The following is a 25,248-nucleotide window of genomic DNA, read 5'->3' as shown; positions in this document are numbered from 1 at the left end:
CTTTGCCTTGCCCTCATTCCAGCAGTCCTGTGGCTTTTCTGGGTTGCAAATGGTCAGCTTGCCTTCCCATGCCCGTTCCTTTGTGTTTCTGGTGCATTTAAGAGTTCACGTGTTTCAGGATGTGCTGTTACACAGGCAGTATCAACTGCAATGGGACAAAGCCACTCCTCGCTGCAAGTTTAAGGCTTTGTGTTAACTATAGTCTGAAGATCATGATCTTAGCCTACAGTATTGTTGGAAGGCAGCAAATGATGGTGGGTCTGACAAGTCTGGTGCACCTAAGTACAGAGATAAACCAAAAAAACACAAACCCTGCATCATTAATACCAGAGCAGTTGTTTCAGGAGGGTGATCATCAGTTAAGTGGGAGTTCATTACCAGGATCTCTCTGTCTAGAAATAAGTTTCAGATACTGAGCAGCTGCCCAAAAGACCTAAATAACAAAAGTTAGTGGTATAGAAAAATAGTGGTATAAATTTGATAAATTCTTCCCTTTAATGTTTTTGCCCATGGATGCCTGTACTCTGGTGCTGCCCTGCGTCACGGCAGGGAAACCAGCACCATACCCAGCTCTGCTCTAGCCCAGCCACTGCCAACAGCTGCCGCTGTGCTATGGGAAATCCCGCTCGACCACAGCCCATGAGAGCACCCTGCAGCCCAGGAGAACTGGAGACAAAACATCTCAGTGGTCAGAGGATGCAGGAGCTTTAGCAGAACCCCTGCACCTCATGATGGGCTCACCAGCCCAGCAAAAGTTTCCATGGTATGACCAGGCAGGCAGACCTGCAAAGGACACTGCTGGAAATGGAAATAAAATGCAGCAGTTGGCAGGGAGACGTATGAAGGGAATTATGGATTTCTGATCTGGTTTGAGAAGACAGCTTGGGCAGGCAGCTAATTGGGAGCCTAGGGAAACAGCTTCCCAAGCCGCATGCAGCAAGCAGCTCAAGGAGAGGGGAGGTATAGGTTTTCTGCATGAACAAGCTGACTGTTAGATTGAGTATGGTATTGACGGTAAATGCATTTTATCACCAAATTATAGAAAAATAAATACAGCAGAGGAAAGGAAAATCAAAGTTTTGTCAAGCCTTCTGTGACTTTTTCACTTGTCTAAGGATTTTTTTTTCTCCATTATGCAGGGAAGGACAGCACAGGTGGGAATGCTTTCACTTAAATAAATGTTGCTAGGATGGAGCAGCTTCATGTCCTATGTCTTGTTCAAATTAAATGCTGACAGCTATTTAGTAGAAATGATGGTCAGGACATCTACTTCCACTTTTTTTGAATATGCATGAAAACAACTCTTGCAGTTCTCTATTTTGAAGAAAAGGCATTTCTTCTGTATAAAAAAAAAAACATAGTTTCATCATTAAATTACTATGGTGACCTTCATTATTAAATCTCTGCTCTTCAGAGAACAGCAGAGTTTCTTTAGGCACATGCTGGGAACTTATGCAGCCTTCAGCTTTCAGTTCTTTAGTCTCACAAAGTAACACCAACCCCAAAAGAAGGAAAAAAAATATATATATATCATGAAAGTAAACGAGGTTCTTTGGGTACAGAAGAAAACCTAAAGAGTTGGACCATCCAGTGGCACATGGACATCCAATGTGAGCCATGAACACATTTAAGGACTTGGGGGACTTAAAGAATTAAGAAGGAGGAGATCTCACTTCTTTTGACAATAAAACAACATTTGGAAAGTTGTAGCAGAGCAAAACTTGGCATAGAAATTGAGGGGTGAAGAATTATTTGGAAGGAAGCAATAAAGGATTTCAGAGATTAATTCCGCCTTGAAGGTTTACCACAGAAATTATTTCTGGGATAAGAGGAAGCTTCTTGCAGTGCTTTGGCAAATCCCAGTTTTTCTTGTCATCAAAATATGTTTCCTTTTTTTTTTTTTTTTTTAATGTGATTTGATGAGATTAGCAGTAGAAATTTTTCAAAAGCATTTTATATATCTTAATAAAAGAACATTTCCATTAAACTCAAAACATTGGCCTAAACCCTTCTCTTTTGTAAGGCAATTGTGATTTCACTTTTGGCTTTAGTCAGACAGGAGTTGGGCTGATGGTGAAGTGCCTAGACAGAGCACAGGCATATTATGAGCATACATTTATGGACAGTAGAGAAGAGAAAATTCACTCTTAGAAATGCCATTAGGGACTAGAGCTGATCCCACAAGCAGGGACAAGAAGGGTCTTGATCACATTATCTCAACGTGCCCCAATTAGGGGCCAAGAGTGATACAGAGTACTTACACTGGAAAGCTGACTATATTAGGCAGGCATCTATGTCTGATGTATGTATTTAGATGGTGTGAATACTCAACCGAGAGTGAAACCTCTCCCTGGTGTAACACAGTTAAGGCAAGGGTACGCATTTGATCGCGAGAATAAGCAATTTGGAGGCATTTTCACTGCTACCTGAAATAATACTCCAAACTCCTCATGCAGTGAATTGTTTCCCCAATATCGTGGAATAAAAGCTTCTTCTTGTGAAGGGAGAGCAGGCGGACGGCAGCCGCTAGATGGGATGACAGCCTTACGGGCTGTGTGGCTGGGAGATAACCGCATCACACCGCCTGCACGCAGCCTTTGGCCAGCGTCGCTTGGAAGGGATTGGCAAGCAAACCACCACGCTACGTATTAAACCTGCCACAGCCGTGGTCACAGAGCAGATTTAGGAAACGACAAAATCTCTTTAAATATTCATAAATGCTCTCTGTAATTGCTCTGCTCACATTCAAGTGTTTTTATAACTTGACTATTGCATGGTTCCATAATTGAACTTGCCACGTTTGCGAACGACCTAAAAGGCTTGTTTCAGAGCTCTGGCAGGAGCTGTAATACTGTAGTAAAGCAAATGGGGAAAAAATGTTGAAATCAAAGGGTCTGGATTAATTTGCATCAGAAGGAATTTGACCTGAAGATTTCTGTGCTGTTTTATGACATAAGAAAAAAAGTGATAGTTCCAGTTTAATATTTACAAGACATCTTTCATGCATCTTCTAACAGCGTTGTTTATAAAAAATGCATTAACAGTTCTGTTTTGCTTCAGGCAGGGCCATCCTTTACAGGATAGGCAGCTTGATTTGGATCTTAATGATGACAATGCTCTACCTGTGTTCATAAATTAATGCATCTGGTAGACGAGCTCCTGGGGAATATGCGAGAATGGGAGCTTGGGCTTTGCACATGAATATTCTTGAGGAGAAAGCTCTTGCTCTGTTTTACAGTTCCAAGCAGCTCTGAAAGCTCCCAAGCAGCAGTTGACTTCTCTCCTGCTCTAAGTAGGAACATAGAAAAAAAGAAAGACTTAATAATCCTCATCACCACCCACAGAAATTTGTTTATAGGTGTGCCTTTTGTCTCTCTAGTTTCTCCATTTGGAATTGTTGCATTTCTGTTGTTTATGTTTGTTTTAATAGGGGCATATCTCTTAAAAGAAGGCAGGGATTTAGTCACCCCAAACCCACCTCCATCCCAAATGATCAGTCACCATCACGTCTCTCCCAGAAGCCAGTATGGCACTGCAAACATTTATAGGTTTCTCTAAAAAGTCCCTCTGGCCAATACAGGGAGACTTGGACATGACAGAAAGTGATTTCCACAGGTTAACAATTTAGGAATAATTTGGGCATGTGTATGTAATATGTACATATTTGTATATACTCTATTTCCAAAATGGAGAAGATGCTCATTTCACAGGAGGGAGGAGGCTGAAAATGCCTCCTATATGAGTTAAGGATCAGAAATTGTTAATCCTTAAGAAAAAGCAGAACTGAAATATTAACAAACACCAGGCAAATCTCAAGCAAGAGCAGAAATACCAAGACTAGCAGTCACCCAATGTTTTGTTCCATAAAAGCAGTCTGATGATGTAGGGTTTCTTAAGAAGTTAGGCTGCTCTAAATAGACCAATCTTAACCTAAAGAAATTAGTGCAGGAAAATATTTTTGTGTGTCATAGCACTGATTTCTCTTCCAATAAGAGCCTCACTTGCCTGTGAAACCATAACAAAGAAGATTATGGAGCAACATAGAAAGAGTTTTCTAGATGATCAAATTTACCTCCCAGTCTGTGGAAGAAAGAATTTGATTTTGTAGCATTTTCAAAATAATTTAGCATTACAAAACTAAATCAGAATGATTATGATATATAAAGTAATAAAGATGAGAGACACACACTACTGATCCTGAATTGCCAGTGTCCTAGCTAGAAAACAACCATATATTAAAAGTTTTCAGCCTAAACAGCCATGAGAAGCAAAAGCGCAACAGGAAGGAATCATCATAAGATTTCAGAAGCTGCTACTGGTCCTGGCTACCAAAATTTCTTACTTTTAACAATTAGGCATTGTAAGGCAGTTTGTACTTTGGAAAGTACCAACTCTGCGTCCCTTATGCCATAAGTCAGGATCTGCTAAAAATAGCAATCAGCAAGGAAAATAGATGAAACTTTTTTATTTTATGGTGCCGTTTTTACAAATAAGGCATAACTGTTCATACACTCCACACCATGCTTTAGAAAGTCCTTTGCCCCCATAAATTTCTAGCAGAGTCCGGCTCCAGAGTCATGTGGACTTATAAATAATAAAAATAATAAAAGCTGAAGTTGTTGCTGAGCAATGGACAACTCATCCTCTCTGTGTCTTTTCCCAGTGTCTCCTCCTCAGGACTTCTGTTCCTCCATCCACGGTGCACCTCATTTTTTTAAGAGAGCGCTCAAGGTACTCAGGACAAAAGCTCAGGATTTCTTTTGTCTCAGGAAATCTAAGCACAAGTGTGGCAGCAGGACCCCTTGACAGGCTGAGAAGGGACTTGTCCCAGGTCTCAGAGGAAGTCAGCTTCTGCTGTGCGGCCTTGGCCCTCAATTTTGGCACTGTGCTTCCACTGCAAGGGCATCTGTTCCTCTGCAGTCACCAAAAGAGATGTCAGTCATGCAGCCAAAGGACAGAGGAGGACTATGGGGATGAGAGCCCTCTAGAGTGACATGGTTTCATGCTGTTTCTTTAATTTTTTGTCTGGCAAGTGAAATATATTTCACCAGAAGGTGGGAAAGGACTTGGAACAAAATTGATCTTGGCTGAGCAAACATTTGACAATGTTCTGTGGGAAACAACCATCTGTCTTGGGAGATATCAACTCCAGGAGATATTGATGGCACTAAAAATATCCGCCTTAATCCACAGTCCCAAAGCATTTAGTCCTCAGGCATAGAAAGCCTCAATTCTTCAGGAGTAAACCTTTGTATTTATTTTTATTTTTGGAGTGCTGACTTCCCAGGTGTGCAGTGAAAGGCTTTGGTTTGTTCAAGATGCAGCCGTGCATGTTTTGGCACCTGGGCTGAGTGGAAACTATAGAGGAGCTGTAGAGAGATAATTAATATGGATTAAATGGGGAAAAGGGCTTTGTGCTCTGCTTCACAAGTACAGACCGTACACAGAGATGGATGTCTCTATCTCCGAAGAGCTTCCTGGAGCAGTTTGGCAGGCTGGTTTCTTCTGAGATGCATGAGAGGAAAAGGGGAAAAAACCTTTGAGAGAAACTTTAAAAACACAACATGAATTCAAAATAGATCTTTATTTCTCAGTGACAGAGGTTAATGTATATTTGGAAACTGAGAAGCAGCCCCCATCCCACAAATCATTAAGATTTAGACCATTGCACCTTCCATGTGTGGTTAAAATCAAGAATGTCCAAAGTTTTTCTAGGGAGATGGAAAGATAGGGAAGCTTAAATTCATTGCTAGATGTTCTGTGCTAAAGTTGGCAGATACACTTTCATACCTGTGATTTGTTGGCCTCCTGCCTTCCAGGCAGGTACCCCTCTGTGGGCTTTGGAAATAAGTCGTAAATAGTTTTTACCACTAACTGGAACCTTGCTATGAGTTCCTCTTCAGAAAAGGCAGGCTCTTGGCCATCAGAGGGATATCAGGGACCAGAGAACTAGAGGCAAAAGCCTTAACCTGTTAAGTCTTACCTGCTCCATGGTCTCTTGCTCTCTCCATCTGCAGCTAGCACAAATTCCCTGCCAGAGCTATGCTAACATCCCCATCTTCCCCCAAACAGCTTCGGCTGCAGTCACAAGATACTTCCCTGGGAACAATTTACATTTGCCTCCTTTGAGCCCTGCCCCACCACTCTTCCACTTCCTGTCATGATCGTTAGATTTACTCTCATTTTCCTGTTGTTTTCCCTTTTCAGGCAAGGTTTTTGTTTGTTTGAGATTGCTTTATGGTGGTTGCCCAGGAGAGCCAATAACAAGAGCCATACACTTGCGCTGAGAGCGAGCATAAATGATGCTTCCTGGGGCTGTCCTCCAAGAAACCCCGGGGCTGGATGCACTTCCTGTGTTTAGTCTCCGCTAAAGACGACTTCTTTTCCATTGCCAGGGTGAAAATCCCATGGTAGGCCACGCTGCTTACCTTGCAAAAGTATGACTAGCAAAGCCAAATGTCCCTGATCAAAATGTAGGGGCATGAAAAAGGGCAGGCTTATCAGAGAGTAACTTTTCAGCACGGTGAAGGTGGCTAACATAAGCTAGATTGACAAATAACAACAAAAATAATAATAATAAATGTGGAAGGTCTATAACCAAGCCTTCCTCAAAAGCTGACTCAGATGATATAAAAGAATAAGAAATAATATTAAAAACAATGAGATAACTGAAGAGACAGATAAAAGAAATACAGCGACTACTTCATCCAGGTGATCTCAGGTGGATAAAGTAAAGGGGTTGACCTAGCAGCACAAGGTGCTTCACAGGACAGGTTTTACAGAAAAGGATAATTTTTTATTCTGCTGTAGTTGAGGAAGAAAACATGAAAAAAGCTTTAGAAAACAAGAGTTCTGTAGTCCTGGAGTAGTAAATACTATGTGTGTGGGGAGGTGAAGGGCACAGAGGCTTATTGGACAACCGTGGCAGACCAGAGCATTTGGGGGAGCCACAAAGTTATTGGATTAGTTAGAAAAAAAAAGTCAAAACACCTGAAAGAGAAGGGCAAGCAGGAGAAGGGATTTCTCCCTACACATACAGGAAGAGAAGGAGCCAAGACAGAAGGCTGATAGGATACATACTACTTTAATGATTTTTTTTTTTTAATTTGGGTTCATTTGCATGACAGCTCTGAAATAGGATAAAGTACAGAGAAGGGCAATGCTGCATAATGTGAACGAGAAAAGGGAACTGTTCAGCTTTTTCATTTAAATGCATGAAAATCTCTGTGAGGTCTGCGTGCATGCGTGGGGGAGGGCAGGAATTAAAATTTTAAAAATGTGCTGAAGTAAATGGTGACTCTGGTGAGAGAACAGGCTCAGTCAGAAGGCTCAGAAGCACTGCTGAAATTACAGACCATGCTAGCAGTCCCAGTCTGCCTTTCAGGAAGCTGTGCGGGCATTGGTTCAGTAAATACATTAGCAAAACAGAATTTAACACCACAAAACCCTTAGTAGCACTTCAGAAACATACCTCTGTGGTCATGGGGACCTGTCTGTTGGGACAGGATGGATGTCACTGATGTGGTGTGGATCTGCTCAGCCAGTGGGAGCTCCTGAATGCAGCAAAGCAGGTGGCCACAGAGCTGGACGTGCCAAAATGCCCCTGCAAGAGTCATTGTGTAGACCATGTTGATCCCTGCTTTCCTGACGTGGCCTTACAGGGACAGAAAAGACAGACTGAGGCCATGAGATATCCGTGGAGGGGACAGGCACCCAGAGGGAAGGGACTTGCAGGTTTGGCACTGGGAGCAAAGAGCACATGTCTTGCTCCCTGCTCAGCAGTGGCATGGGATCTTGACCTGTCACACAGCGCCAGGTATGGCTGCCACCCGCTTCTGGGGGCCTTCCTCTGTGCTTCATTAAGCAGGGGCCGTCTGTGTGCTAGGGCGACCTTTGAGGGCGATGAGCAAGAAAGAAGCACTTGAGAGGCACGGAATTGCTGCTCAAGGCCAGAAGACATGGGTGGTGCCTTACCAATGGAAGGCCTTGCTGGCTTTTTATCGTCCTTGCCAGATGTCCAAACCCAGGCAGGCCCAGCACCCTTTTAGCATCTGAGGGAAGGTCATACCTCACACATTACAGGCTGGCCTGAAACCTAAAGAAATAAAATTTGGGCCATGATGCATAACAACCGATGACTCCAGATTAAGCCTCTTACCCTCAGACCTCCAAAACCCCAACCCAGATGAGGCCAATTAATGTAAAAATAAAATGCATGTGGTCAATAATAATACATGCATTTCAGCTGTCCTGTGCAAGTCAAAGGATATCTGCCACATCAAATATCTGTGCACTCTGCGTTCAATAATGATTTATTTATGTATGGCTACCGTGCACACTGAAACACATAGCTTCCTAATTAACTCATAGCCACCTGGAATAGTAATTAGCACAATCTGGAGCAAATCCGTAAGACTGGTCATGGGATGTACATGCTTGTATCACTGAAAATAGTCAGCCTGAGTGAGTTTAACGAGTAAATGAGAAAATACGTGTTTCAAGTTGTGTGTCAAGAGGCTACCCGGTGCTAATTACAGGTCTGAAAATCAGGCTCTAGTTGTGCAGGGAGGTGTGGGCTTTAGGTCTTTGGCCTTCAAATCTGCTCAGCAGCAGTGCAAGGATATGGCTTTCAATATTGAATGAAAGTGTTGGAGCCAGAGAAAGTGCTGGAAGTTTTTACCCAATGGAAGCATTACTGCCCTGTGCTGGGCCTCAAGGCAAAGTTCTCCTGGACTTTGTGATGGAGAACCGCAGATCTGCATGGGACCACCACGCAACAACCAGGGCAAATAGTTAAATTGGGGCAGAAGACTTCATACCTGGTGTGCATGTGCAGGAAGGCAGCTAAGTTGATACAAAGCTTTCTGCTACTGCAGCTGCTTTGTTTGAGGCTCCTGGTGTTTCGATACTTACACCTTGCTGTTATGCTACCACAAAGCCTTATAATGACTGGGCATTGCTTATGCAACTCCATGCTCTGCGTTTGCTGCTGATCGGTAAATTTAGACCTGCTGGAAATGTGGAGGCAGGCTATGAAGGCTGAACTGTTTTCCTATCAGTGTTTAAGTTCCTTCGTGCCTACTGAAGGGCTTTGCCTAAAATCAGTGACAGCCTACCCCCTCCCATGCCTATTCGTCATAAATGTGTGAAAACAGAACCCAGCATAGTTAGTAATTATCTCTTCATTATGCCAATGTGCTTCTGAAAGCATAATCATGATCAAAAGACACATGTGATTCTCCTCTTACCATTTTGTTTGCAAGTTTCAGTTTTTTTCTTCTGTTAATAAGTATTTTTTTTGAAAAAATAAAAAAAGAGAAAAAAACAACAAAAAGAGCTTTTGAAGCTTGTGTCTGTCCTTGCATTAGTGACAAAGTCTCCCCTGACCTGAGGACTCAGACTCTGCAGCAGTGAATTGCAGCAGAAATAACAGGCACATGACAATACTATCAAGAAGGGCACATCAGAAGTACCTAAAGCCCCAGGAGACTCTGAAAGATAATTTGGTGCCCACTGCAGGTGGCTCCAAATTTGCACTTCATCAAGGGTGAATTTTGATTGAGATTAGTTAACCAGCAATTTCCTTTCTCAATGGCTTTTAACCATTTCTTGTTTCCAGTGCAGTCTCGGAAGCTCTTTGATACACGCTCAAACGTTTTGGAGAGGCAGCAGGAGTCAGTCCAAAGTTTTAGTTCAAGCTCAGCGTGTGTCCTTCAGCTGAAAATCGTAAAGCATCCCTGGAGACATCTAGCTGACCCTGAGCTGGAAGGCAGAAAACAAGAGGGCACCTTTCCTGTTCCCTACAGAGGATGCTGACAAGAGCCACTCTTGATTCATGGTTTACATCCAATGTAAACAAACCCCTTCTTACTGATCTTATGCTAGGTTTGATATACCTGTGCCTGCATAGCCTTTATATTCATTCCTATCTTCCCTCTGCTCCCTGTCTTTTAGGACTGACTGCCTGTGATAGTCTTTCTCCTTTCACTGCCTATCCAGAAGTGTTCCCATTCTTCCTCGCAATTGTGCTGACAGTCGTCTGTCCTATCATCACCAGATATCCAGCCATTACGTGATTTTTGGGAAATACATACAACTTTAAAAGTTTATCCTGAAAAGAAACTTGCTTTGGATATTGCACAGAAGGTTTAGGAATCTAGGAGCTCCCAGTTTAGGAACTGCTTTACATTATACACTACCTTTTTGTCAGAACTGATCAGAAAATGCCCATCTGAGCTAGTTATTCCATAACCAGTGTGTACTGACAGATCTTGAAAGAAGAAGGGTGCTCATAATTTGTGTCCAGCTTGCTTACTAAGGCAGCACTGGATTTAAGAACAGGCCCAGATTAACTTGCGCATTAGGTAATTTTACAAGGCAGCAATGCCTGTGGCTGACTGTCACCATCGAGGGACAGAGCCGTGACTTCTGCGTGAAGATGTTGCAGTGGAGAAGAGAGCATCCGTGTGCCAGTGGCTGGAGGACAAGTGTGGAGCAAAGATGCACAGCCACAGTAGCTTAACACCGACTTTATTAAAGCTCCTCATTCCTCTGGCAAATTGATTTGACTTTCGGGACAATTAAACTAGCTGTGCCTCCATCCAGTCTGCTTAGTGGTGTAAAATTCCAATGTAAAATGAATCTCATCTGAAAGAGCAGCATTTGTAATGGATAGTGCAGCTCTTTGTAACGAGATCCTCTTACCTCCTTTGACAAGTTAATAGTGAGCAACTGCAATAGTTAGCAATGCAGACAACACGTAGCTACTGACATCTGAGCCAGCAGAAGGACATGGGCTTTACACATCAGAGCTGAAGTTTCAGGCTCCAGAAAACTGGTCATCCCCTTCCTACACAGGGACAAGCAGCACCACTTCTGTACATAGCACAGAGCTTGTCCTTGCCAGCTACCCACACCCACACCACTGCCAGGCCAGTCATGCGGGGCAGTGCGAACCTGCTCAGCCCCTACCCTGCTGAATCGCTCAGCTGCAGTGTGTCAGCCAGAAAATCTCCTGTTGGACAGTCACAAACCTCTGCAGGTAAGCATGAAACCAAGCCTAAAGCTCTTGCACAGCTGCTCTTCTGGCACAAACATTCCCAGTGTGGTCAGCAATTCCTGCAGATCAGTCTGAGAACACCGACACTGCCCAGACATCTCCAAACCTCTCTGTGTACCACTCCAAGCACTTACACTTATTTCTTCCACCTTGCCTTTTCTCCCTGAAATCCAGAAGAATGCATCTTCATTAAAAATAAAAAATAAATTATAGATATATATCAAACCACTCCCTTAAGGAGAAACCCAATGAAAACCAGCCACACCACTGCACATGCATTTTCCCCAGAAGGGAGGATGCGAAAGCAAACAAAACGAGGCAGATGTTAGCCCTGGTGCTGAGAGTACTGCTGGAAGGCGCCTGGGTGTTATAGCAATGAGAGCCCAGAAGCCTGTAGTGCAGAAGCCAAATACTTCACAATGAGCTTTTCATGGCACACTGTTTTGAAATACTTCAAGGTGATGTGGCACGGAAATAATTTAGGCAAGACTAGATTTTCCAAAGCAAGACAGCAAGATAAAACATTACCCTTTGTGATATACAGCTGAAATTATACTACCTGAAAAGGCAATCTCTCATCTGAAACACTAAGTATCAAAATCATTTGATTTTTTTTCCATCAGAACGCGGAGAAGGTGAAGCACATTAAAGCAAAATTTCTTCAGATTGAAATACTGGCTGTCTTGCAAGTACAGAACGCTGGAAATCACAAGTTGTCTTCATTTCTCCAGTCATTTTGAGTTAACTAAGTAACTACCTAAGCTTGTTTGTAAACTGCAGCGACAGCCTTGTGGTTAAACTCTCAGATGTATTTAAAAGATGCCCTAAGTGACTAAAAAAGGAAAAATAACAACAACAACAAAAAGCTCACAGTTTGTGCGTGTTGCATTATATCATCATTTAACTGTAGGATGTTGGAGTTTGCTTTATCAGGATTTGACAGCATCTACTTGACTAAGCAGTAGCTCGAACACACAAAAAATAAAATGTAATAAAAACACGAAAAATGTCATGCCTGCGAACTTCAAAGCGGCACAAGGCTCAACGAGTTTAACGCTTTTTACTGCAAAAGGAACTGCTTACCCATTGATTCATCTTCTGTTCAGCCAGGATCATGCTGTCGGTACTGCTCAGAGTACTAGAGCATTTCTCTCTGCACAGTTTAAAAAAAAAAGATATAATAAAAAAAAGTCAAGGCCTCTGCTTAAGGCTACAGAGGTACCTTGTGGTCTTTAGAGGAGAGCTTGTTAAAAATGCATCGTCCCAGTGCGAGAGCAATAGCCTGCCTGCAATGAAAAGGTTTGCAGAAGCGTGGGGCAGCTGAACGAGAGGGGAAAGGCAGTGCTATGGAAAGCAGTGACGGATGCAGCTTGGTGCTTCATGGCTAGTGGCAGTGATTTGAGAACGCTGCCACAACCAATGTATGGCTGATCCTTCATCCCAGATGGGGCCTTTTTTTTTCCCAAGGAGAGAAATACCCTGAGAGGTGGGCAGTGGCTCATGGTGCCTTTTGCAGTGTCCTAGGAGAGAAATAGAAAAGTATCTCCCCAACAAACACAGGGACACTGCTATCTGTGGTGGGAATGTCCTGAAACCCTGCTGGGAACAGCAGGGGACACGGCTGGGGCACGTGTCTGCAGGGGCTTGCAGAGCTTGCAGAAACCAGCCCCGTCTACTGACATGGGCTGGGGGAAAATGATCCCAAAGCAGAAAGACCATATAACTCCCAAATCTCCCCCACTACAGCAACCTTCCTACCTTAGGGTCATTGCACAATAGACACACTTCAGTGCCAGCATCCAGTGATTTTAGAATAAAACAAAACTACCAACAAAACAAAACAAACCAACAAAAAACCAAAACATAATGAAACAAGGTGCCAAAGCCCAAGACATTTAGAAACAATGAGATCCTCAAATTATTAAAATTTGCTCATTTATGCATCTTCTCCTCTTGGAACCCTTAGGGTTTGCATCTTTGCAGGAAGGCAAAGTAACTTTTTTTTTTTTTTCCCTCCTTTTTCTTTCCTTTACTGAGGGAAGTGTGGCTACTTTCGAAGTCGTATATGACATAAGATATTCTGGACATCAGCAGTCAGGCGTTCTGCAGCAGCATTCAGGTTCCTTCTTTGTGTTGAACTTAGGAAGTCAGGGACTCAAGCATCATATAATTTTACGTGAGCTCAGGGGGCGTAGGATAATAAAACAGTTAGTTTAGTAAAACAGTTTTTCCTTTTAAGCAAAGACATTTCTACAAGATTTTTTGAAAAAAACTCACCAAGTATACCTGACAGAATAGCTGAGTCTTCCTTCCTTGCCCCTGCCCCCTTGAAGGAATTCTTTTTTTTGGTTTTTTTTGGTTGTTGTTGTTGTTGTCACCTCTGTGAGGATGTTTGTGTTGTTTCTTTCCACATATTTCAGGTAGCCCAGCAGCACGTGTACTATAGTAAATTAATACACAGATGACACAAAGGCTGATGTTTCCACTTATTTTGGGGGATGTAGGGGCACATATCACTATATCATTCAGTGGGAATATCTCCTTAACACAGGAGATGCTAAAATAAGCTTTTTGTACCTGTTCTCCACTTTTGATTCCAAACATACTGCAAGCAGTAAGTTGGCACAGTAAGGACAGATATGTCTGCAGGTGTGTAAAAATATACACATCAGCCTCTCAGTCCTGAATGCATGAACGTAGCTGACAGACTGAACAGCTCAGTGGGATGGAGAGGATTAACACATCAGGAGCAAAACGCAGAAAAACAGTGTTATTTCCCCTACTTCTACCCATTCTGCCTTCCAGAGTACTGAGTGTATTGCACCAAGTGTCACACGCCATCATGTTTCAGACGTGCTAGCTGATAATTTAGATAAAGACCAAGAGGCTCAAGGACAGGCGGGAGCATTATCAGCCCTAACTCTGAGGATGACAGGTTGTTACCACAATTTCCTAAGAGGCTGCAGTTGTGAACTCTTCTTCTTTTGCTGCTTTCACCCCCTACTCTGCAACCTTCAGAAACCGGAGTTTAAGTCTCTTTTAAGTTGATGTGCTACAAAGAAACTGAAAGAAAGCCTTGGGGGGAAGATATTGGCTTTAGCTATTTGATCCAGCTTTTCACATTGCTATTCTGTGCCCGGTTCTGAGAAAAAGAAATCCCTTTATCCTATGATTCCCTACCTAATCAAAACTAGGCTATTTTATCCAAATAGCCAAGCCACGCTGCTTAACTCCTGCATTGATTTTAGCCCCTGGAGAGTGAGATCTGAAAGATCTTCCTTGAAGGACTAGTCAGAAAGGAGAGCAATTTTGCTGCTGCTGCCGTGAAGCCATGCCTTTGTCCCAGAATATTACTCTTCCCGTTGAGAAAACAAGCAGCGTGACGAGGGACCACGGGACCATAGGCAGCAGCTTCCCTCTGCCCCACACTTTCACCAGGGCCATGTGTCTCACCTGCACAGGGAAAGCATCAAGGGAGGGCCTCAGAGCTGCTGCCGGGGTGGGGAAGTGTGGCTCCTATTAGGGCAGGTCTAATATTAGTGACGTGGATGGGACATCGGGCAGTGGATGGACACTGTTTGCCACACCTCACATGAACAAAAAGTCTGAAACATTTCAAGGTTCTGCCACCTCTGTGTGGCAGACATTGCCAAAGGTGGAGAGGTGAAGAGGGAGGGATATCAGTAGGAAAATAGCATTAAAGTGGAATTTTTTTTTTTTTTTTTTTTTTTTTTTTTTTTTTTTTTTTTTTACAAAATGACACAGGGCTCCAGCACAGCCCAACATCCCCTTAATATCTCAGCTTTCCTGGAAATCTGCGGCAGGAGCGTGGAGGCATGGGGATCTGTCCCATTTTCCAATTTTCCTTTAAAACACAACCTATCGGGTAGGCAGGAAACACCAGAACACCCTGCATCTCTTCCAGGGACACAGTTCCATTACACAGAGAAAACAATTACTAAATCAAAAGCTACAGCTTGTTTTTCTTTTACAGGTGCCAATGCCACAGCAGAGTCTTGCAGTTAGGGAAGCTGATTTTGGAATACAAATGAAAAGCACTTTCTGCAGATGTCTTACAAGTAATAAGCTGTGGAGTATGCAGTCCCTTTGGCTCCCAAAATCACGCAGATGAAATGAAGCCATCACTACATGGTTGGGTCCCCAGCAGCAGCAGAGAAAAAAAAAAAAAATCTTATTTCAAAATAATTATGACTACAAGATGTAGCTGTTCCCTTCAGTCTGAAATTGATTTTGAAGATTCACTGTGCAAATGAATTACAGTGCCTGCATTTTGTTTCTTTGCTTTCTGAACTCACTCCCCCCACAACATTCCCTCGCATGCTGCTCCATCTTTGCCAAAAAAAATCCTGTACACTGCAGAAAAGTTATCCAGCCTCCTTTGACCCACCTCAAGCTCTAAAGTTATTCTTAACCTCATTCCTGCAATCTCAGACAATTGTAACATCACATATAGCTGGATCAACTCTCTCAGCACTGGTCCTGCTAAAGCCAGTGTGCACTTCTAAGAGCAAACTCTCGCCAGACCACTGGTCTCCATGAATTCCAGATTAAGGTTGGGCTGATACCTTATCCTAGGCCCTGTCTTCACTCTTACAACTCCCCAAACCTGTAAAATAAAATGTATCATTGCCAATCCCCAGTGCAGTTAAAAAGGCTCTCCACTAAGCAGGGCTTACCTGCTTCTGCTTTCCTCTCCATCTCCGCTTAAATCCTACCCTGACCTTTGCTTTAATGCTTTAAGGATAACTGCAATGTGCTCATGCAGGCAAGCTAACTCCTTCTGAACACTGCCTTACGCCATCTTATCTTTATGTGCTGACAACAAATGAAGCAGAAATAATGGCTTTTTTTTTGTTTTCTTTTTTGTAGCAGAGCATCCCAGAAGACCTTGTGTAAGGTCTGTTGCCCATGCTGCCCAAGGAGATGCTGAGGCATTGCCATCCTCTTTTGCTGTTACTTATGCTTCAGAAAAAGAAGGCAGGACCCTGAGCTTTTCTCTAAACAGGGATGCAAAGGTAAATTTACTGCTTCGAGAAACAGAACTGGTGCTACAGAAAGCCACCACTGGATTATGATTTGCTTTGGAGCTTTGCTGGCCAAGCCTTTCATAAAGGCATTGACACTTAGGTTTCTTTTTTGGTTTGGGTGTTTTTTGTTGTTTTGTTTGTTTCGTTTGGTTGTTTGGTTTTGGTTTAATGCTGGACAGTACTGGTTCATACTGTCCGTCTCCCATTCTCTCATCTGAAGGTTTATTTAGAGGAATCATCCTCTTTTTGCATTGCAGTAGCTGTTACTGCTGCAGCCTGTGTGGTGACGCCAGCAGCCAGAAGACACCTAGGAGATGAAGGTGTGTTTTCTCAGTGCAAGCAAATTATTCCAATATCTCATCTCCAGCCAGCCTAAGCCAGGATGATGCATTCGGGATCCACCACCATAGGCGGGGGTTGCTCTCAGCCCATCCCCATGCACCAACGGATCAGGAAGCAGCAGGTTTGGGAGCAGCATCCCTTGTGACTTTTACAACAGAAGCAATATTTAACTGAAAGAAACAAGAAGAGGCCAGCCAAATGGTGGGATATCCCTTGCCTTCCTCCATTCTCACTCAGCACGAGAAGGAACCAAAGTCACTGGATGCAAATTCTGCAGAGAGCCCCGGCAAGCATCTGGCAGCTGTTCAAGTCTGGATCACCCCAGCCTCAGAGCAGCTCATATCCACTCACTTTCAGTTGTTTTCAACAATGGTAACAATATCTTCCTCAAACACCGGGCTAAAAATATCTTTTAATATCCACCCACCTGCACCTGTATTCTTTTCCTTCTCAATAAAATCTTTATTTTTTTTTCCTTAAACAAAAGTGGACGCATAGACAAAAGAAAAGGAAAACAACGGGGGAAACCAAAGCATTATGGATGTTGATTACAAATGAGTCTTATTTAATGAGCCCGTGGCATACCTTATTTTCGGTTTGGCATCTTATTGTACAGCAGAATCTTCTTTCTGTAAAACACATTTCCGAAGTTCGCCCTACACACCGACGTGCCTCTGCTGGAAGGCGCTTTGTGCTTGAGAAGCCAAGTGCCCACTGGGGTTGCTGTGAAAACAGGCTTTCTGTTGGACAGGAAAATAAATTGCTGTAAGAATACTGAGCAATTACTCAGGGAAGTAACAGTGCTAAAACACATCTCTTCAAACAGCATGGCAAATTTTAGAAATCCTCACCCTCTAGAGCATTTCTGATAGGTTTCTGTGGGCTGTGGTCCCCCGCCCCAATGCAGCTTGGTATCTCTGTTCATGATTTGGGGTGGGGGGAAGAACACTTCAAATGACTACTAGTGATACATCATACATGGTGTAAGACATGCACACAGTGACACAGAAATTAGGATGAAAATAAATAACAATGAGACCCAGTCAATTAAATCCAGTGAAAGGCAGCTGCTAGCTGCATGAAATTCATAGTTAAAGGGAGCTGCTCTCAATTTCCAGACAGGTAGCAGTGAAGAGACCCTCCTGCTTCTCTCATCTGCAGCTTCTTCTCATCAAACATGGGGCTACTGGAAAGGTCAAGAGACTCAGCACCGCACGGCTGCTGCTGTGCTTACCATCTATCCCATGGCCTAGAGGCACCAAAATCAAACCTGAACTTAAGAGCATCCAGCTGGGAGAATGGGATCAAGTGAAGAGACCGGTGGGTGGCAGATAAAAGAGAAGAAAGCCTGGGAAAAGATGAGAGACTCTGTGTAGCTCCATCAGAAAGTCAGAGGGACTGAGCAGACTAAAGCAAAGAGTGCTATCAGACTAGGGGGCTGTTTAGTGGCTTTCGGGATCAAAGCCAAGCAGAATTTTGTCCAGTATACTTTTAATTAAACTTTTCTACCATTGCGAAAATACCTCCATTGATTTCATTACCTTGTTCCTGGCTGTCAGAAGTCAGTGCTGGCTGATTTGTCTTTTCAAAGCCCGTGTCTCACCGTTACAGCACACAGCTTATTCTGTACAACCCCAGCCTGTTCGCAGACTGACACGCAAGGGCAAGCTCCTGACCTCCATGAACCGACAGACACATTCTCACTGAAGCTGCATGAAAAGTTCTTGTTTTCCTGCTGGCTGTTAGCTCTCACTATAGGACAAAGGATTCCTCAGCTTCTTAAAAAACAAACAGATGCATTTCAGATATTGTTGTCATAAACGTTAAACATTAAAGCAGAAAATAATTTAATAAATGAAAATTTCACCACCTTGTTACCTTATTACGGTTGTGGCTCAGCACCATAGTCACTAAAGTATTTATCACTGTTACATAATTTTCAGGCTGCTTCTCCCAATTTCATAGATGACAAAACAGAAAACTGAATAGATTATGTGGCTGCATAAATTGCTGTACACCAGAGGTTCCACAGAAAGCCTGCCATTGATTTAGACATCAAATATAATCCATGTGTATATATGTATGTACGTATATACATACATATATATATATATATATATACAGGCTTTCCCTTTATCTAGATTTTCATATTTAAAAAGAAGCCATAACAATGAAGCATCTCCATGTGTCCCTTTCTATAGGCAACTTCTGTATAAATGGAAAAGTTACACTTCTTCACAACCACACCTGTGCAATCCCCACTAGGGTTAAAACCATATCAAGAATTCCCTCACATCCTTGACCATCATCTAGCAGAATTAATTCAAAAGCCTGCTCACAGGCATCGGGGGGAAGCATGTTCATCTTTCTATTCACAGACTTTTTCACTATTTCCCTTGCAACAGTTGCTCTGAGCACAAAGGACAGCTACAAATCAATGCTCCACTTATTACCTATTTCTGGGATCAAAAATGCCAAATTTAGACATGTCAAATTCAGCAAGAGTGCGTGCACACAGGCCAGACAGTCTGTGTACATCTGAAGGGAATATACAGCCATGCCCAGACTTGCAGAACTAGCAGAGAGCACGACTGCAACCCCGAACCAGATGTGCTAGGCACAGCTGACAAGAGGTAGGTGGAATATCCAAACCCTGTAACTCTTACTTTGCAGGAAGGGCAAGGAGTGAAAGAACATGCTGATAGTAAGGAATACTTATATGACCTACCAGGGAAATCTATCTAAGCATAAGGATAGTTGTCAGACTCCCTGGGGAGGCTCTAAAATCAGGCTTTTACTGTAGGCTGAAAATCAAGCCATAGTTGTCTTCTTGATAGCAGTTCTCCTATTTTAGTATTAACTCCTTATATAAGGGGACAGGAAAATACATATCGCAGGGCTCTGTGCTCTCCCTGGCAAATATTTCTTAGCCATGTCCTGTTTTATTCTGAAGTCATTTTTTTGTATTAGGCCGCCCTCAGTAAGCTTAACACAGCTCTGCATGGCTGCTGCTGACTCCTGCTTCAGGAGCTCAGGCTCAGCAGCATCACTGAGAACAGAAAACCACTGGAAGCACCCAAACCTCAAATCCTCTGTGCCTGCATCCCTACAGACCTGTCTGTGCTGGGCTCTTCCATCGGCTACCCTGCAGCACAAGACCACTGCAGGCTTACCAAAGGCTGATTTTCAACAGAATTTCATTTGGACCAATTTAAATTTCTCTCTTTTCTCTTTCTCCTGCATGGTTTGAGCTTCCCACCCTACTCTCTGTGTATGTTCCTCTCTGGATCTTTGAGATCTACAGCTACAAGGACAAAACTTCCAAAATACTTCCCTGCAAGTCTTTCCCTAGTCTTAAATGTTAATGCTTTATACAACCCTGCCATGTGCTGGGGGACCCTTTACATTATTTAAGGGCTGTCAGTCAGGTGTGAACCTCTCCATTGATTTCCCATTCACATCTCCTCTCCTGGATGTGTCAGGAGGCTGCAGCCCACGCCTCGCGCTGAGGAATAACAATTCCATTTGTTTGAGTCTGGCCTGGCGCTGTTCGCTTCTGCAGCCCATATAATTCTCCTTACTGCGCTTTGTGTGACATTAATGACAAAATAAATAATTCAGCATGGTTTTCACCCAAATGTAGCCCTGTCAGAGACTAAGATACGATCTTTGCTAGCTTATTTAACGTAACAAGCAGTTGAATTGTTCTTTTAAAGGTTGAAACTCTCATTTTAGTGGAATTTGGTGGCAAAGCTCCCCTGAGACCTGATGGTAACTAAGAGGTAAAAAACTCCTGCTCCTGCCACCCTGGCTTCCCATGTAGCTATCTCATTTGTGTGCCCACCCAGCAGGTCTGCATCTTCCTACCTTGCAAATTGAACAAAACAGGCTGGCTTTTTAGGAACCTGCATGTAGCTCAAAGGGAACATGAGCCAGACAGGACAAGCTGAAGAGCACTAGTGATGTCTGCACCACGTAATTATGAGAAAAGAGAACACTTACTTCAATAACAAGCCCTGGCAGTGAAGCTTCATGAATGAAACCACTCCTGATTGGGGGTCTCAGGGCAGTGGGTGTTGAATCCAGCCTCTCTGAGCATTTGAGGCATGCTGCTTGTCTACATGTCTAACAAGATTGCCATTAAAACAAACAAACAAAAAAAATACTTTTTTTTTTTTTGGACAATAATGACAACATTTCCAATAACTCCACCAAAACCAGGATATGCCCTTCACTATCCACTCCCCCCACCAGGTAGTTTTCCTTCATTTCTCATACTCTCAATCCTACTTGCCCTGTGCTCATTAATGCTTTCCCTGAGCTGCCATGCTAAAATTGGTGTTGATAGCTGTATAATTTCTGCATAAAGGAACACTCCTACCAGGAGAATTCTTGCAGCTTTCTATGCTGCTTCCCCTTACCCAGAAGCTTATCAGCTCCAAAATGATCTGAGGGTTGCATTTGGATCAAGACCCTTATTTTCTCATGACTTTATATTCGCCTCCTGTTCTTTTTTTTCCCCCCAAGCACACCACTTAATCTGTCTGTAAGCAACACATTCAGAGGTGGCAAATACATCATGCCAAATTATTCTCTCCTGGAGCAGGGTCAATTTGGTATTCATATTGGCTTTTCATTTATCCTGGGTCTACAAAGTGATTTTACTTTCTTTCAGCTTCAATTTACCTAAACTATTGGTATCCGATTTTTGATTCTGCAGAATTGAACTGTGCCTAGACTGCTATCCAGGGTGCTTTTCCTCATGTCTGCAGAGTCTGTTTTTCCTATTGTGCAATTGCTGTTTGGGAAAATCATAGTGTGCGTTAGATAGCTGATCAAATAAAGCCTAATTAATTCACATAGAGAGAAATCATTAAGGATTGCGATTTCAAAATCCATGAATGGCCCATTTCCTTCAAAATAAGATAACAATGAATAGATGATACACTTTAAAATGTAATCTAAGGAAAATTGCTAATTGTTTCACTGGAACTGGAAACTGTGCACATGGAAAGGGATGCATTTACCCCCAGAGGAGCTGTGATTAAGGGGGAATCGAAGAGACAGGAAAAGGTATCCATTTCGGTTATTTGTCTCCAATCCTGGCCAAGAAGACCATATTACCCCAACCAGAAGCTCTCTCAAAGCCCAGGTCCCTTAGCAGCCCGCAGTTTCCTTGGGAGCTCCTTCCCAGACTCACTCCAGTCATGCTTTAATATCTTTCTTGTTCTCCCTTTATGAAAACTAATCCTAAAAATAATCATAGTTCAGTGATAACTATACGGTAACTCCCATACCATCTTTGCAAGGGACAAATATAGCCTGGTTTAAAGTCCTGATTAGCTAAACAACTGGATTTGTCAAAAACATATTGACTTATTAAGCCAAAAACTAGAGTTTAACAAGGAAACCCTTACTTTTGAACAACATTAAGTCTGCCCGCTCAACAGAGATTTTAGCTTTGACAGTGTCACTGGCACAGCTGACCGTGAGCAGGTAGAGAGCCCCAGAAAGTTTTCCCTAAAATACTCAGCCTTATTGGTTGAAATAACTGCCTTCAAGGCTGGACTTCCTCCTGTTTTTTTGAAGTAAAAATATTTTACACTAATATGAAATATTAGAAAATATTCTACACTAAATTTTATTCCTATCATAAAGAAGCTCAACTTATAGTTCTTTCAGTACAAATAGCAAGTGCACGTTCCCAGCACGGCAGCCCTGCTATCATGTGTGAGGTGGCTCCCAGGGTAGAGTTACTCCAGATTAAAATGAATTTTCATTTGAACCAGAGGCCGGATTGCACTTTTCCATGGCTGCACCCCAAAGCACGCAGTCGCATCCACTGGGATCCCTCTGAAGAGATGCTGTGCTTCCAGTGGGCTGACTGCAAGCAGCAATGCAGCCGGTCCCTGCGACTCCACAAACCGCAGCCTACATACCACCGACCAGAGCTCGGGCTCATTTATCACCAGTCAGGGAGCTGATGACTTCCACTTGCACGTCTGTGCCCAACCCTGCTGACAAGTGGGCCGTGGAAAAGAGGTAGGGAAAGGTGGAGCTCGCTGCAGGCAGTGACTTCTTGGAACAATAACAATTTTGCTCTTGAATTCTGGAACATGCTGTGCTTTAAGCATGACATCGAGAAGTGTTGTGTTGCTTTGTCCCCAGCTCTTCCACCCACCTAGGGTCTCACCACCCCACTTTTTCTCCTCCTGCCTTAGTCTCCCCTTTGTCTGTCAGCTTTGGCGCTGAGGAGGAATAGAGGTGACTCTTTGGGGGGTCCTTGTGCCAGCTTGATCAGAAGGGTGAAGGTGAGTCTGTGGTCTCATGCAGGGGTCTGGCTTCTTTGGGAAGACACTAAACCCAGCACCACAAGGGCAGCTGACAATTTAACACACACACACACTGCTCCTGTCCCACAGCACCTCACCCACTGATGTATTCAGACACCCCGCATGGCTTTGCCAGGATATCAGCCCAAATAGTGCACCGACACTGCCACTGCAAGGACAGCAAAAAGGGGTCGGTGCAACCATCCCTGCTCTGTGTGCGAAAGAATATTTATAACTTGAGTGTTTTGCTCAGGGAGCTGGAGCCTAGTTTAGTCTCCTGTTTCCTGCTTGCTTTCCTCTCCCCGAACAAACACCAGCTTTCCATCATTAATGCCCAGGGCCTCGCACTTCCAGTTTCCTGAACTTGTGTTTCCCTTCCCTATAGATGCACCCTCTCCTCGGAGCAGGAGTTACCTAAGGTGAGGGAAGGCGTACGCAGCCTGACCATCCACAGGACCTTGCTCAGCCCAGGTGAAGGATGTCCCCAAAACAGCCTACAGCTCTCTGACATAGCCTTTGACCACTGTCCCTCCAAACCTGCTCCGTGCCCTGTCTTTGCTACAGCCTCAGGGAACACCATCTCTGCCTGACCCTAAAAGATGAGGTAGTTGGGCTTCTCCCAGCTTGTGCACAAGAGGAACACAGCTCGTTCTTTGTGTACTGGAGTAAAAGCCTGCCTTGCCTTCAACCAGCGACACATACCACGCAGCAGCACAGTGGATGAAAGACAAGAGCGTTACCTCACCAGTGCAGGCACATCATTGCAGCTAGCACTAATAGGAAATGTATCTTCTTCAGAGGTGCTCTTTTAGAAACACTTTGCACAGTTAAGTAGAGGTAGGTGAACTTCAGGACCCTGTTTTATTCCCAAAGAAATGCAGAGGTGATTGACTGAAACCACTGACTATCGCTGGCATCGGAATGGGAAAAAAGATCAAAGTGTTTTCAATTTGCATTTCAAATTATAACTCAAGCCTAAATAAAAGGTATTTAAAAGTCCTCAGCGCTACTGACAACAACAAAAGAAGGTCAAACCTAGAATGAAATTATTTTTACTTTCATTAGAAAACAAATAATTCAATTTCTGACCCAGAACTAAGGCCAGGGCAGAGAACCAGAGCGTGCCCTGCCATTGGCACATGGGAGATTTGGGTGGGTAATTCCATTAGCACTATGGGAGTCCCTCCACATTAATTATTATTATTATTATTTTTTGTATTAATGAGGAAACGAGGCATCAACAATGCAAAAACTTTCAGAACCTTTTTTTTGTCCCTACTTCTGGATTTCAAAGAAGGACATCTCAGTTTTCCCATCTCTTCCAGAGCATGACTTGTGTGTTACTAAATCTTCATGTACACTCAGCCCTGGAAGCAGGGAAACATGAACCGCTGCAAGCAGCAAGAAACACAAGTGTTATTCCGTTAGCATTCACAAACTTGGATGCCCTTAAAAGCTGTGTATTAAATAACAGTGTAAAGGGATGGGAAAATAAAGAGTTAACCATTCAAGAGCAAGTGGCTGTTCTCCATGCAGGCACTTGACTCTGTAACATCCTCACCAAGCAATTGTGCGGCGCTCTCAGTGTCGCAGCCATTGTTTCATCTCCTTATCGGCGCTGCACACTGCCGGGGGCTCTGCAGCTCTTCCCCGAGAGGGCTCCCTCCAGGATGTTCACACACATGCAGAGCCCCAGGAAAATGAAAGCGCTCCCAGCCGCTGCCCGTCTTCCTGCGCGCCATCTCTGCAGACCTGCACAGCGTGGAGCAAAGGAACAGGTTTTTGCTTTTAAGCTGGAAAAGTAGCACGGCTGCTGGAGAAGGAAAAAAAAAAAAAAAAAGATCAAACCTGCCTGCTGCTTTTGTGGTGGTTCTTTGAGAAAAGCTCAGTCTCTAGGTTCACCAGGCCTAAAGATAGGACAGATCAGATAAATTGCTTTATAAGTTTTCTAACAGTTGCTGCATAACCACATCAGGCTTGTTCACAAGTGAAAACACACAGCACTTCAACTAGGTTTTAATTAGAAAGTCAGTGAGCCCATCTCTCTCCAGCACCTAGAAGGGGGAAATAATAACTACCTGGGGTCAGACGTCTACCTTTCCAAAATTTCAGTGTGGCAAGGCCACAAGGACCACTACCTGCAGGATGGGACCTCGAGGGGCTGCAACTGGGGACCTGTCCAAGCGCCTTCTCAGCCAGAAGGAAGACCCAAATTGCAAAAACTGCATGTCTGTTTTGTAATTAATTTTGGCTCTCGGTGGCTTTTCTTTCTGGCTTACCAATAGTCCTTTCTCTGACTGTCACAATTTCAAATGAACTCCTGGCTGGGCCTGAGCCCTTCAGCATCCCATCAAGCCGTGATGCATCTGGACATCTGGATCAGAGAGTTGGGCATCTACATTATTGATGTGCCAGTGCTTTTCTGCTGGGCTGCTGTTTTTAAACACTGATGCTCTTCCCAGTGTGA

The 25,248-nt window shown here is 43.5% G+C and overlaps 1 protein-coding gene across 1 annotated transcript in view; it reads right to left on the bottom strand.

The window, feature by feature from the left end:
• Positions 1–4,449: 4,449 nt before the first annotated feature.
• LOC310897407 (uncharacterized protein) overlaps positions 4,450–25,248 on the bottom strand; it is a 61,811-nt gene continuing 41,012 nt past the window's right edge. Inside the window, exons 11-22 of the mRNA XM_083831028.1 lie at positions 24,634–24,688; positions 24,343–24,533; positions 23,522–24,172; positions 20,452–20,574; positions 17,991–18,227; positions 17,035–17,189; positions 13,337–13,499; positions 12,143–12,212; positions 11,034–11,222; positions 7,472–7,603; positions 5,444–5,505; positions 4,450–5,369 (exon numbers count right to left, since the gene is read on the bottom strand). Coding sequence (XP_083687154.1) covers positions 5,262–5,369; positions 5,444–5,505; positions 7,472–7,603; positions 11,034–11,222; positions 12,143–12,146 — 495 coding nt within the window. The 5' untranslated portion in view covers positions 12,147–12,212; positions 13,337–13,499; positions 17,035–17,189; ... (3 more) ...; positions 24,343–24,533; positions 24,634–24,688 and the 3' untranslated portion in view covers positions 4,450–5,261. The remainder of the gene's footprint in view (positions 5,370–5,443; positions 5,506–7,471; positions 7,604–11,033; positions 11,223–12,142; positions 12,213–13,336; positions 13,500–17,034; positions 17,190–17,990; positions 18,228–20,451; positions 20,575–23,521; positions 24,173–24,342; positions 24,534–24,633; positions 24,689–25,248) is intronic.

This window comes from Anser anser (assembly GCF_964211835.1).
Source record: "Anser anser genome assembly, chromosome: 3".
Classification (NCBI taxonomy): domain Eukaryota; kingdom Metazoa; phylum Chordata; class Aves; order Anseriformes; family Anatidae; genus Anser; species Anser anser.
This window is presented reverse-complemented; position numbering and strand designations above follow the sequence as displayed.